We start from the raw sequence: 13,329 nt of genomic DNA on the forward strand, positions 1-13,329 counted from the left end.
TAGCCCTCTGCAAATGTGAATGGTGTAATCTCTGGCCTGAAGAAGTTGATGCCTGGTGGTGGCAGTGAGGAGCCAGTAGTCTAGATATGGAAACACCTGGAATCCTTGACGTCTCAGGTGAGCTGTAACCGCTGCCATACATTTGGTGAACACTCTGGGGGCTGTAGTGAGTCCAAAGGGCAGGGCCCTGAATTGGAAGTGACTGGTCCCCAGCCGAAAGCGGAGAAATCTTCTGGAGCGCCTGTGAATTTTTATGTGATAGTACGCATCCTGAAGATCTACCGAGCACATCCAATTGTCCTTGCCCAGAAAGGGTAGAATGGACTGAAGCGTGACCATCCGGAATCTTGTTTTCTTTACACACTTGTTTAGTTTGCTCAGATCTAATATTGGTCTCCAGTCCACTGTCTTTTTTGGAACTAAAAAGAACCTTGAGTAGATTCTGGATCCTATTTGGTCTGCTGGGACTGGCTGGATGGCTCTTTTTGCTAGCAGACTTGATATCTCTGGTACTGCTAGTTCCCTTAGACCAGGTGGAACGTCTGGAAGGGTTCCCTTTTGCTGAATTGGGGTTTGAATAAAGGAAATTTTGTAACCCTCGGATATAATCGACTGTACCCATTTGTCTTGAGAAAGGGAAAGCCAGGCTATTGGGTACAGCGATAATCTTCCCCTGACTGCCTCTGAAGGTGGACAATCGGGCAACATCTCAGGAATGCTGGAAGGGTTTGTCAGAAAGAGGCTCTCTGCTACCCTGATTCTGCAGACCCCCACTGCCCCTAGGGCGGCGTCTGTTGTTGTTACCCCCTCTGCCTCTGGGGGTAAACTGACCTCGTACGTCAGGCGTGACTCCTCGAGATTTGCAGAACCACATTTTCCCTCCCTTCTGACCTTTTGGGTAAGGTCTTGAAGGGGTGGAGAAACGGACTCCTACGGCAGAAAGAGTCTTGCCATCTTGTTCGCATCTAGTCAAAGTGTCTTTCACTTGAGGTCCAAACAAGGTCGAACCATCAAAAGGGGAGTTTGTGAAGGACGCCTTGAAGGGGTCTGCAAAATTACAAAGCCGCATCCAGGACTGACGCCTTAAAGCCACTCCTGTGCCTGCAGCTCTACTCGCTCAATCGGCTGCATAAGAAATGAGCCGCATGGAGGAGTTAATGATTCCGAGCTGTGAGCTAATCTTATCCTGAGACCCAGCAGCTGACGGATCCCGTAAAACTTCTCCCAACTCTTTAAGAACATCTCTTTGAAGGCGGGTGAAGTGACACAAGTAGTTCAGCGATCGCATGGCAAAGGTCGCTGAAGAAAAAATCCGCTTGCCGTACCTGTCCATAGTCCTAGAATCCTTGTTAGGAGGATGGACAGGTACTGAAGGATCAGCTAGTTCCTTCTTGGTGGCTGCAGCCACCACCATGGCATCAACCGGGACACCTTTTGTCAAATATTGTCTATCTGGTGGGGCCGTAATAAATTTAGGCGGCCTCCTAGGAATAGGTTCCACCGAATCCGGGGCCATCCACGCCTTCCGAGCCACTACATCCATAAGAGGGTCGAAAGGCGGAGACACCCAGGAGGTGGAGGGTCGAGATCCGAACGCCTCCAGGTAGACTGACTCATCCTCGGAAGGATTAAGGGAGGGCCAGTTCCCCCTCTGCTTAAGGAGGTCAAAGATGTCTGAGAAAGAGACATCCTCAGAGGAGGACCTTGGGGATCCTTCCGACTCATCCAAGTCAGTATCAGATGTAATAGACTCAGGAGAGTCTAGATGTTTCCTCTTACATGTCCTCTTATGCAGAGGTTCACCTGACGGGATCAGGAGAAGCCTCGGAAGAGGAAGATATTCCCAATGGGGAAACCTGAGGCGTTGGATCTCTGGGTCCGGGAACAAGAGAGTGGAAAGACATGTCAGCAGGCACTGTAGTGGGAGGAGCTGATGAAACTGACCGTTGACTACACCCAGGGGCTAGTACACTCCTCATCACCTCGAAGGCTCCCCCATCAGAGAGACCAGAAGGTTCCCGCTCCAAAGAGATAGGAACTCCAGGCCTCACCGAGAGGGAAGGCTCCGAGGCAGATGTCGGGGCTGAGCTCACCAACGCCGAAGCCCCGAGAGGGAGAACGGAACGGGGCCAGACAAGGGTCCGATGCCACTCGCCCCCTCGGAGCCGACGAGAGAGACCAGACGCCCGGATCCCTCCAATGAAGGCCTCAAGGAGGAAATTGGAGCAGAGGACGACTGAGCCGAAAGGGGTGGTATCGGCTCCGAAGCTACAACAGTCACGGCTCCGAGGAGCTCCAGCTCCGAGCTCTGTAAGAGAGTCGAAGGAGGAATGTTAGGTGGATGTGAAATAGCTACCGTCTGTTGATACGGGCTATGGAGCATTTGGGCCAATGCCTGAGACTTCAATAGTCTACTCACCACTCTCTCAAGGTCGTGATCAGACAGCCTAGACGACCGAGAAGAAAGGCTCCAATGGCTCCACTCCGAGAGCAAGGGTGATCTCGGAGCCGGACGTATCGATTCCAATGAGGGGGATCGAGATCTCTTTTTAGAGATAGGTGGAGCCGAAGGAACCGAGGATACGTCGGCTCCGGCCAGAGCTGAAACTGAGTGTCCAGATCTGGCAGTATTGGCGCCGGATGGAGCCGATACTGTGACTTCTAGCATGGAAGGATCAGCTCCGGCTGGAGCCGATCTCGACACTAAAGAAGTTGAACCAGTAGCCGACGGCTTGGGACTTGCGGCCGAAGGCTTAACAGGTTTCGAGGGCTTCCCCGGAGCAGACTTAGTCGGGGAGCTCTCAGGCTTTAATAAGCCCCTCAATATTAATTTATTTCTGCGCTCCTGCAGGACTCTTGGGCTGAAGGCATGACAGATAGCACAAGAGTCCTGCAGGTGCAGAGGTCCCAGGCAGTAAACACAAGAAGTGTGACCGTCTGTCAGAGACATCTTCTGACAGCACGAGTCACACTTCTTGAAGCCTGAGACCTTTGTGTCCTTCGACATAGCTGTGTGTCAAGGGAACACAAGTTGACAGTGAAAAACACAAACACACACACACAAATAACACCCAATCCAAAAAACTAAACTTAACAGGGATGCAACACTCAAACATACACAAAAATCCCTGACAGGAAAATTTAGGAAAGGGAAAGGCCTAAGGCCTAATCTAGGGAAGGGGATAAATAACCCGAAAAAAAAGGGAACACTAACGGGAATAGGGTTAAAATAAACGTTAAAGTTCACAAAACTACTAGGGTTATGAAAAATAAAGGGGATGAGACTAAAAGTCTTATTCTAAGAAAAACTTACCTAGAGCTGGTAAAAGAGGCACCTCGTTAGTGAAGCAGCAAACGAGATCTGGGTAGTCTCTGCCTTGCATCATGGGATATAGGGTTGCCTCGAGCTGGTAAAATTAGCTCTCGAGCTTAGCAAGTGCCGAGTCGGAGCCGAGGATCGGCTCCGAACCCATCCAGCAAGAATGAAGGCAAGATTGACAACTTAACATAAAGGATTCTAATGTGGCAGCCAAGGAGCTGACTGAGTAGAAGTTAATACAAAAACTGTGGAAGCTCCTGATTATGGATATGGATATCAAGATAAAAAGCAGTAAATATGTTTTGTTCCCTTTAGTCTTATATACAGGTCAGATGTACTTTTATCAACCAGAGGAGGAGTTGTGGGTGGTAATTAGTAAAGAGCTGAAAGAGTTAATTTGGGAGAGAAAGAGGGTAAGTTAAGTAAAATAAGTTGATTCTCACTAGAGAATAAGGTGGTTTCGGGATACTTTAAAGCTATGCAGTTAAGGTTCATTACTAAAGCAGGTTGTTGTAAATCAGAGTAGAAAAGGACAATGATGAAATTGGGTGGGGAGAGGGAAAGTAAGCATGTGAGAGATTAAATGCAAGTCCTTACAGAGAATAGGAGCAACCATATGGGATATCATATTCATAAAGAGGCAGAAAATAGTCTAAGAACTAAGCCGGTGCAGGAAGAGAGAAATATTTTATCAATATGGATGTCTGTACGTACAGCTATCGAAAATAGGCAAGAGGGTCTTGAATTCACTAGAGGACATTACCAAAGGAACCAAGATATTGGGAGCAAATGACTCTGGAGTTAAAGGCATCAGACTTAGGTGACACTAAGGGCTCTGTACTACAGGTTAGACACTGCCTTCCACTTCAGGGACTGATAGAGTATAGGCAAACAGAAAGGGACAGGGAAGTGCTAAATGAAAGACCAGCTCTGTTAGAGTTTTAATTGAGTCTAGAACAGGATATACTTTAAAAAAAGAGAAAGTTAGTAGGGTGTATAAAATATTGCATGGTAACTATAACAATCAGAGGAGGATAGAAAGACTGGGAAAACAGAATAACACAGCAATTTAGAAATGAACAATGGAAAAAAAATCTGTAGGGCTCCCAAGCAAGTAAAGCCCAGAAGATTTATTTTATTTTATTTAACATTTGTTTACTGGGAAAGTCCGACTGGACACAGGTCCTTTTTCAGCAGAGGCCCGGGGAGAAAAGCTCTATGAGTAACAGTAAATTTTCATGCACACATTACAATAATCAATAAAGTATAAAGTAAAGTGTAGTATACATAAGAACATACAAATTTGTTACATCTTGATAACGAAACCTGGGCTTTGAACATAGCTAGAACTACTTGTAGGTATGACTTATGTCAAGATATAAGGTTAAGACAGGTCAGTAGGAACAAAGGATTAAACACTGGGGAGAAGTTTGATATGTTTTGGGTATACTGTGATGTATCAGAGCACTCATGAGGGGTTAGTACAGGAACATAGCCACTTATGTTTTAGATGAGCTTTAAGTGATGGCTTAATGTGGTTAGTGGACGAGATTGAGAGAATGGAGTTAGGAAGGATGTTCCATACACGAGATATATAGTTGGAAAATAAAGATTTTCCTGCAGTGTTGTTAGCCTTGAAGATGGTAAGTAAGTTCTTGTTGTTAGAGCAAAGTGGTCTGCTGGAACTGTAAGGAAGGATGAGATTTTGTAGTGCAGGGGTTCTAGTTGGTTGTGTTACAATTTTGTGAGTTAGAGTTGGTTGTAAAGAATAATATTGGGAAGCTCAAGCCAGTCTAGTATCCTTAAAGCTGTACAATGACTTGTTCTATATGGGCAGTCAGATGCAAACTTAGCAATTTTATTAAAACATGGTTCTAGCTTAGATAAGTCAGTTTTACTTAGATTAGTTAAAATTGGAGAGGCATATAGTAGAGCAGAGAGCAGATGGGTTTGTGCTTATGTAATTATGGCCATTGTGGTCAGAAATCTTTTGTGCCTATATAAACTTCCAACTTTCTTATGGACTTTTTTATAGTTAGGGAGACATGCACGTCAAATTTTAGGGTATTTTCTATTTCCACTCCAAGAAGCTTTGTATGGGTTGTTGGAGAGATCACAGCATTGTCTTTGGCTATTATGTTAAATGTTGGGCATGAGACAGATGTCTTGTTAGGTTGGAAGAGTAATAATTCAGTTTTGTTTGGGTTCAGGATTACATGGGCATTGGCTAAACATATTTCAACAGAAGTGAAAGATTCCTGTGTTTGAGAATGAAGAGTTGATAGAGAAGTGGCAGCACAGATAAGTGCTGAATCATCTGCATACTGTATTACAGAACCATGTGGAGTAGCTGTGTGTAGATTATTTGTAAAGAGGGGAAAAAAGGAGAGGGCCCAAGATAGATCCTTGGGGGACACCAATGGATAAAGGATGGTGTGGAGACAGATCACCCTGCCACAGAACAGATTGTTGAAGGCCAGATAAACAGTTATGAAACCATGCTGTGGCAAATGGCGAGAAGGATAATTCAGTTAGTACATCTATTAGTTTGGAATGGGAGACCATATCAAAAGCATTTGATAGGTCTAGAAAGATGGCAGATATAAAGTTGTTATTCCTGTGATGGTTTACAGTATTAGTGAAGGATATGAGAGCTGTAGTGGTACTATGCGATGGGTGGAACCCATGCTGAGTGTTTGTGAGAATGTTATTTGTTAGTAAGAATTTCATGACCTGGAGATGAATACACCTTTTGAGTAGCTTACAAAGAGGTGAAAGAATAGCAATTGGCCGATAGTTTGTCAGTTCTGTGGACGGTCCTCCTTTATGAAGTGGGATTACATGGGAAATTTTCCACAGTGGAGGGGACCTTGTTTTCGAGAATGGATCTATTTATAAGGATTGATACTGGGAAGGCTATATATTCAGCTGCAATTTCGAAGTATTCACTGGGTAAGGTATCTATGGCAAGTGTAGTAAGTTTTAGTTTCTGTAGTAGTTTTTTTTTTTTTTTTATAGTGGCTGTAGGAACTGGGGAGAAAGAGAATGAGGGATTGCTAGTTGTACACTTGGCTGGTTTGGTATCAGGAGTAGGAGTTTGCTGTCTGGAAAGGGCAATTATCGATACAGTAAAATGTTTGTTAAAAATGGTAGCTATGCTACTGAAATTGTTGTAGATGTTTGGCGTTGGTTAGTAGATTTTCCTAGGTGAAGGATTGAGTCTATAGCTGGCCAGAATTTTTGAGGGTTTTTTTGATGTGCGTTTTGAATGTTATGATAGATATTTATTTTATCCTGTTTTATCTGTTTTTTTGCCTCAAGTTCTTGATACTGTTTAGAAACTACTGTGTTAGTCTTACGTCACAGTTCCCAAGCTTTATCTCTAGTTTTCAGAAGGGCCCTAGTGTCTTTGCTTAGCCAAGGGGCATAGTTTGATTTTACCCTGATGGTTCTAACAGGCGCATGTGCATTTAGTATATCTAAGAAAGATTTATTAAAGTGGTTCACTGCATCATATAGGTCAAGGTATTTGAGTTGAGTCCAATTGCACCTTTGTAGGTCAGCTAGGAAATTGTCAAGATTAAAGTTATGTTTTTTCTGAGTTGTTTAAACATAGTAGGTTTTGGTGGGAATATGTGTTGTCGTATAAGAAATGTGGGTAGGTAGTCGCTCAGATCATCAGGAAGGCAATCTGATTGGAATGAGTGAGCAGAGTTATTTAATAATATCCAACCCAAGGTGGATTGTTTTTTACTAGCTTTATTTATTCGGGTAGGTTCTTGAATAGTTTGAGTAAAACCACGCAAGTTTATGTGATGGATGGGGTGATCTGTATCACATGCAAACCAGTCTAAATTAAAATCACCCAGTATGAATGTTTCTTGACTAAGGGTAGTACTTACCCAGTGCAATAGACATTCTATAACTGGGACATTATTTCCAGGTGGGATATAGCAGCCATATTAAGTGTTTTTCTTGAATTTCTGGTTAGTGTGGTATAGATGATTTCTGCACTGTCCAGTTGTGGGGTTTTGCATTCAAGGAAAGTTAAAGTGTGATGGTCTTTAGAGAGGACAGCAACTCCACCTCCTCTTTTGTTGAGTCTATCCACCCGTAGTATGGAGTAACTTGGGGGTAGTATTTCATTATCTTTTGTACTTGGTTTTAACAATGTTTCAGTGATTATGACTATGTCTGGGGTGTATGTAGCTAGAGTGGCATGGAGGATGTCCAATTTGTTGGCTATACTACTAATATTAATGTTCATTACCAATAGGTCTGATTTTTTTCTGTTTAGGATTCCAAGTGTGGGGGTGTTGAGACTAGAGTGATTAGATGGGTTGGTCCTATATGAGAGGGTCCAGGGTTTGGGTGGATGTCACCACTAAGCAGTAGCCTAGAGGCAATGTTGGTAAGTAGTTTCAATCATTTGAGAAGTTCATTGTTGAATAATTGAGGATTATAGTGACTATCTTTAGTAGGTATTAACTTAAATGGAAAATATTGGAGACTAGTAATATTGACAAGTGTAGGACTGATGGTGAGATATGTACATGGATTAATATGGTAAGGTGGGTTTGTGGTGTGATGCAAAATGGGTGTCTGCAATGTGTTGTGGTGATAAGTAGTGAGGTGAGACAGTAATCAGAGTGTAGTAAGAAGTGATAGGTGCAGCACGAGCATGGTATAGGACTAGGAGGAGGAAACAGGAAGTGCGTCTAACTGGAAGGATAGAGTGAGGGAGTGTGTGCCTAGTCCTCTAAAGTAGAAGCACTGGGGGGCGGGAGGGATATGGGGCAGGGTAGGGGAGTGAAGTGAGCCCGAAGGGTGAACAGAGCTGGCAGAGCAACCCCAGCAGGAGGGATTCCAAATAGAAAAGAAACAATCAATCAGGAGCCAGGAAATGTAAGTAAGACAATACACTATGTTAGAGCTTTTCAGCTTACAGAAACCAAATGTTGCTAGCAAACTCTAAGGAGTTTGACATGGTCCCACACAAACAACTCGTATCTGTCCTCAATAACCTATTCTTCTCTCAATCAGTCACCAACTGGTTTCAGAGTTACCTGTCTGACTGCCAACAATCCGTTGTATGGCAGAATGACACATCTCCCCAACTATCTGTCTCCATAGGGGTTCCCCAAGAATCCATCCTTAGACCCCTACTCTTCTCTATTTTCACCAATAATCTAGCCTCTGCCACCAAACATGGCACACTCATACAATACGCAGATGAGTCAACCATCATCTGCTCAGCCCAGTCCCTACCCAAACTGCAAAAAGTCACACAGGAAGCCTTTTCCTCTGTTGAAACTTCCGATGCCAAATTAATACTCAACCCAAACAAAACTAAACTACTCATCTTCCAACCCACCAAGCATTCTCAAAACAACTCTCACTTTAACATCACAGCAAAAGACAACACCACTATATACCCAACTGAACACACCAAATTGCTAGGAGTGGAAATAGACAATAAACTAAAATTTGGCATTCACATATCCATGACCATAAAAAAAGTCCACAAAAAACTAGGAGCATTATACAGAAATAAGCAACTTCTCACCAAAGCAAAGATTTCAGTAGCAAATTCCCACCTTATCTCCACCCTACTTTATGCCTCTCCAATATATACCAACCTAAGGCAATGCGATCTAAACAAGCTAGAGACCTGCTACAACAAAATTGCCAAATTTGCCACAGGGGCATCCTACCGTAATCACCACTCTCTCTCACTTGCTGAACTGGGCTGGCTTGAACTCCCTCACCTCCTTCAATGGTATCAACTATCACTCGCCCACAAACTAGTAAACCATCCACTAAATGTCCCATCCCTCCAGAATCTACTCCAACGCTATTGCACTACCAAACCACTAAGATCCAGCAACAAAAATCACTTGCAGATCACTAAAGCCAATAACTCTGCTGGTGAAGCACTATTCTCTTGCGCCATAGCCAAATTATGGAACTCCCTCCCTCCCACCCACAATTACCTCCGTACCATCATGCACCCACTTCAAAACTTTACTAAAAGCACACCTAAAAACATGCTGGCTATGCCCTTGCAACTCCCACTCTAATATCACCCACCCCATCCAACCACTACCTTTCTTTTCACCCCACTAACTTCCTTGATTATAGCAAACTCAGATGCTCATAAGCCTAGTACTTATTATACAGCAGGAACTTATTGTAACATTTGTTAATGTATGTTATATACTTCGCAGATAAAGATTCTAGTGGTCTACTGATGTACTATGTTCTTCATCTGTAAATATGTTTGTAATTAATTGCTATGTTAAACTGTTAATCACTATGTAATCCAATGTAACTACTGTCTGCCTATTTTAACTGTTGAGCTTTTCTCCCTGGGCCTCCGCTGAAAATGGACCTACGTCCAGTCAGACACTCCAGGTCAACAAATGTAAATAAATAAATAAGGGTGAGTAGAGCTAAGGGAATTGGGACTGAACTAAAGGTTTGTTTTGGAATAGTTTTAACCTTAGACTCTGGAGCTCACCTGTTTGTATACAGAGGGAATAAGGAACTTGTACAATTAGTAGAGCATGTTTCTACCTATTGACCAACGTCATTAAAGCTCTCCAAGTTAGAAGCTGAATGGAGCTCAATGGAGCTGTGCTCACCTCACAATGATGGTCACAAAGTAAGAGAAAATTGTTAAAAACAATTCAATGACATTCATCTAATTAATTCTACTGGAAGGCTTGTGTTTAAAAGTTGAGATTTCCCAGGGCTGATTTGAGCTTTTGTTGAAAATTTGCTTCAGAACCGAAGGTGGTGGTGGGGCGATCCCGAAGCTTGTGGATGGCCCAAGCAAACTAATAATTAATTCTGCTGGAAGACTTGCGTTTAAAAGTTGAGATTTCCCAGGGCTGATTTGAGCTTTTGCTGAAAATTTGCTTCAGAACCAAAGGTGGGGTTGCGATCCCGAAACTTGTGGATGGCCCGAGCAAACTAATAATTAATTCTACTGGAAGGCTTGTGTTTGAAAGCGGAGATTTCCCAGGACTGACTTGAGCTTTTGCTGAAAATTTGCTTCAGAACCGAAGGTGGTGGTGGGGACGATCCCGAAACTTGCGGATAACCCGAGCAAAAGTGAGCACAGACAGGTGATTAAGGGAAGCTCCTGCAGGTTGGGACTATACTACAGTTAGGATTTTTACATGGAAGTGTTTTCATAGGAAGGTGTATACTTCAAGTAGACTTCAGAGGATTTTTTTCACAAGTAGAAAGCAAATGGATGGCGCAGTGGTTTGCATTGTCACCTCACAGCAAGAGGTTCTCTGGTTCAATTCTCGGCTCGGGTGCCTTCTCTGCGGATTCTGCACATCTTCCCTGCATTTGTGTGTGTTTTTCCTCTGGGTGCTCCGGTTTCCTCCCACATTCCAAAGACATGCAGTAGGTGGATGGGATATTCTAAACTGCCCATAGGTGTGTGTGCGAGTGAGTGGCACAGATGAATTACTGCAGCAAGGCTAGCCACCTGGTGGTGTAAAACCTTGGCTCAAGATGATTGTCACTTTTGAAGTGACATCTCGACCCCTTGTGCAAAAATGGGAAAAAGGGGTTGAGGATGGATGGATGGATAACAAGATAGTGTATACTGTCAGAAATGGTGTGATAAATGTTAGCAACTGAATGATTCTTTTGAGCTGGGATGTAGGATCTGAATTGTCAAGACACAGTAAAGCAAGTACTAGAAATGGAATCCAAATCTATATCAAACAGAAGTTTTGAACATTTTAAAGGAGATAAAGAGCTGGATGTGAGATGTTTAGAAAAGGAAAAGAGCAAATATCATAGCAAACATGTGGGAACAATACATGCAGAAATAATGCTCAGGAAGAAGAGTAGAATTAAAGGGAGGCAGAAGTGTGCAATTTAATGTTGGAGGGAACAGACTGTTAAAATGTAAACTGCATGACAATAATTATGGAAACTGTTATGCTTTGTTTTCTATTAGTGTGTGAAGACCCATGGTGCAGTTGTTTAAAATGTGATGGCTTAATAAAGATACTTAAAACAGAGAAGAACTTTGACAGATGCTACAACTAAAAATGACTTCAGAACAAGCATGTTGAGGAAATCCTTTTACTCTTTCAACATTCAGTGTTAATATTTTAAAAATGTCCCAGATTTATGTATTTTGTCCTTGACTGGTTTTGGCTTGGTCTCCATGCTGTGAGGCTATGTAAAGGGCCACACTTTGCAAAGCTGAATTCCACCCTACATTAAAGAAATTAAGTTATTTGGGGAAAATGAGAGGGATGCTGAGATAAGTTGCTGCACCTGTAAATCAGTCACCAAAATCATTACTGGGTAATAACAGATCCAATTACTGGCAAAAGAACAGCCAGAAAAAGAATTTAATCACCGCTTTTTCTCAGTTTTAAGAAAAGCGCTTGAGGCAGCCCTCAAGACAAAATCCAAAGGCAAGCTACTTTTGTTTTCTCCCAGTCTTAACAGGCCTGTCCCATTTCCTTTATAAGTGTCTATGGCTTTTCACACTGTTTGAAGACGACAAATTACATGCAACAACACAGTTGGACTCGTATTCAGGTAATTTATTTTTGTAGCACTCTTCTTCAAGTGTTAGTGCATGTTCAGGGAAGATACTTGGACAAAATATAGGTTAAAATAAGAAACAACGGTAAGCCAAAAATGTAACAAGAGATGAGGAGCACACACTTTTACTAAGTACAAAGGGATGGAGCCCAAGCTACAAAGCAGACAATCTGGGTTCAAATGTTGGACTGTGTACTGGACGACTCAGTAGGTGGGATGAGAAAGCAGCAGCTGTTCTTATCTCATCCAATCCAAGTGCATGTCCTCCTCTGTGATTCTTTGGTGGACATTACTAAGGAAAATAGTGGGAAGCTTCAACTTTTTGTGGGCTTGTAGCAAGGGTTGGGCCAGTGAAAGGCAGCCTCTTGCATGAGTGAGCTGACATCCCCACACTGCACCCACATAATTCTGCACCTTGAATGTACTGCCAAGACATGTACGGGGGAAGCCAAGTATGAACAGGAAAAAGATGATCCATCCAGGACCATAACCACTTGACTTTCACCAACCTAACTGGAAAGAGATATGGCCAGCCGAGATGGGGATGATCTAAAAGACAACTCAGTTGGATGGGGAGATGGACTGTATGGTCAAACAGGGAGGATTCATAAAGAATATTAAAAAGGCTGCTGTGGATCACCTCTGACACGATCTTTATCTGGTAACTATCCGTGGCTACGCTAGGATCCAAATCATCTTGTTAAGTGGTTGGACCTGAACGTTGAAGACTCAATCAGTGAAAGTCTATCAGAAGCATACTTTTTATGTAATAAACAATGGCATTGGAGACAGCATGAGAAACAAAATAACAGGGATTTAAAGTCCAAAGCAAAAAGACAAACATTTGAGCATACTTTCTACTTACCTTATTTTTATCCAATCACTGACATCTGGACTAGCCATAAGCGTCTCCATATAGTCTCTGCCCATGTAAAACGGAGGTCTCTCATTAATTTTTTGTGGCAAATGTTCCAATAAACCAACTGGAATATACCTAAAAAAAGTATACAATAAATTATTCCAAAACATCTGGTCAGCATACATGACGACAAAATTATCAGTCTCTTACTACATCAATGTAGATTAGTTCAAGTTTCTGTTTCATGGTTTTAAGGTCTGTCCAGGGTTCAGATTTTGGATTTGACAGGTGTCTCGTGATGCTTTACCATGTTTCTTTGTCTGTGCAGGACAGTCCTTCCACCTCAGAAGACATGCTTCTTAGCACAGACTAGCTATATGAAAGTAGGTTTGTGCAAGTGCTCTGTTGCAATAGACTAGCACCCCTTCCAAGATATATCCTTCACTAATGGTGATTCAAGAGAAAGCTCTAAGCCACCTTGACCATGAATTGGATTAACTTGTTACTGAAAATGATGGATGACTTACAATTTTGTTTATTTAATGGTTAAATAAAATAATCCTTT

The 13,329-nt window shown here is 42.6% G+C and overlaps 1 protein-coding gene across 1 annotated transcript in view; it reads right to left on the reverse strand.

Annotated features, from left to right (window-relative positions):
• DUS3L (dihydrouridine synthase 3 like) overlaps window positions 1-13,329 on the reverse strand; it is a 654,647-nt gene that overhangs the window by 46,285 nt on the left and 595,033 nt on the right. The window contains exon 13 of the mRNA XM_044067654.1: window positions 12,771-12,899. Within this exon, the coding sequence (XP_043923589.1) occupies window positions 12,771-12,899 (129 nt within the window). The remainder of the gene's footprint in view (window positions 1-12,770; window positions 12,900-13,329) is intronic.

The sequence above is a fragment of the Protopterus annectens genome, chromosome 3.part1, assembly GCF_019279795.1.
Source record: "Protopterus annectens isolate FY-2018-M chromosome 3.part1, PAN1.0, whole genome shotgun sequence".
In the NCBI taxonomy this organism is placed as follows: Eukaryota; Metazoa; Chordata; order Ceratodontiformes; family Protopteridae; genus Protopterus; species Protopterus annectens.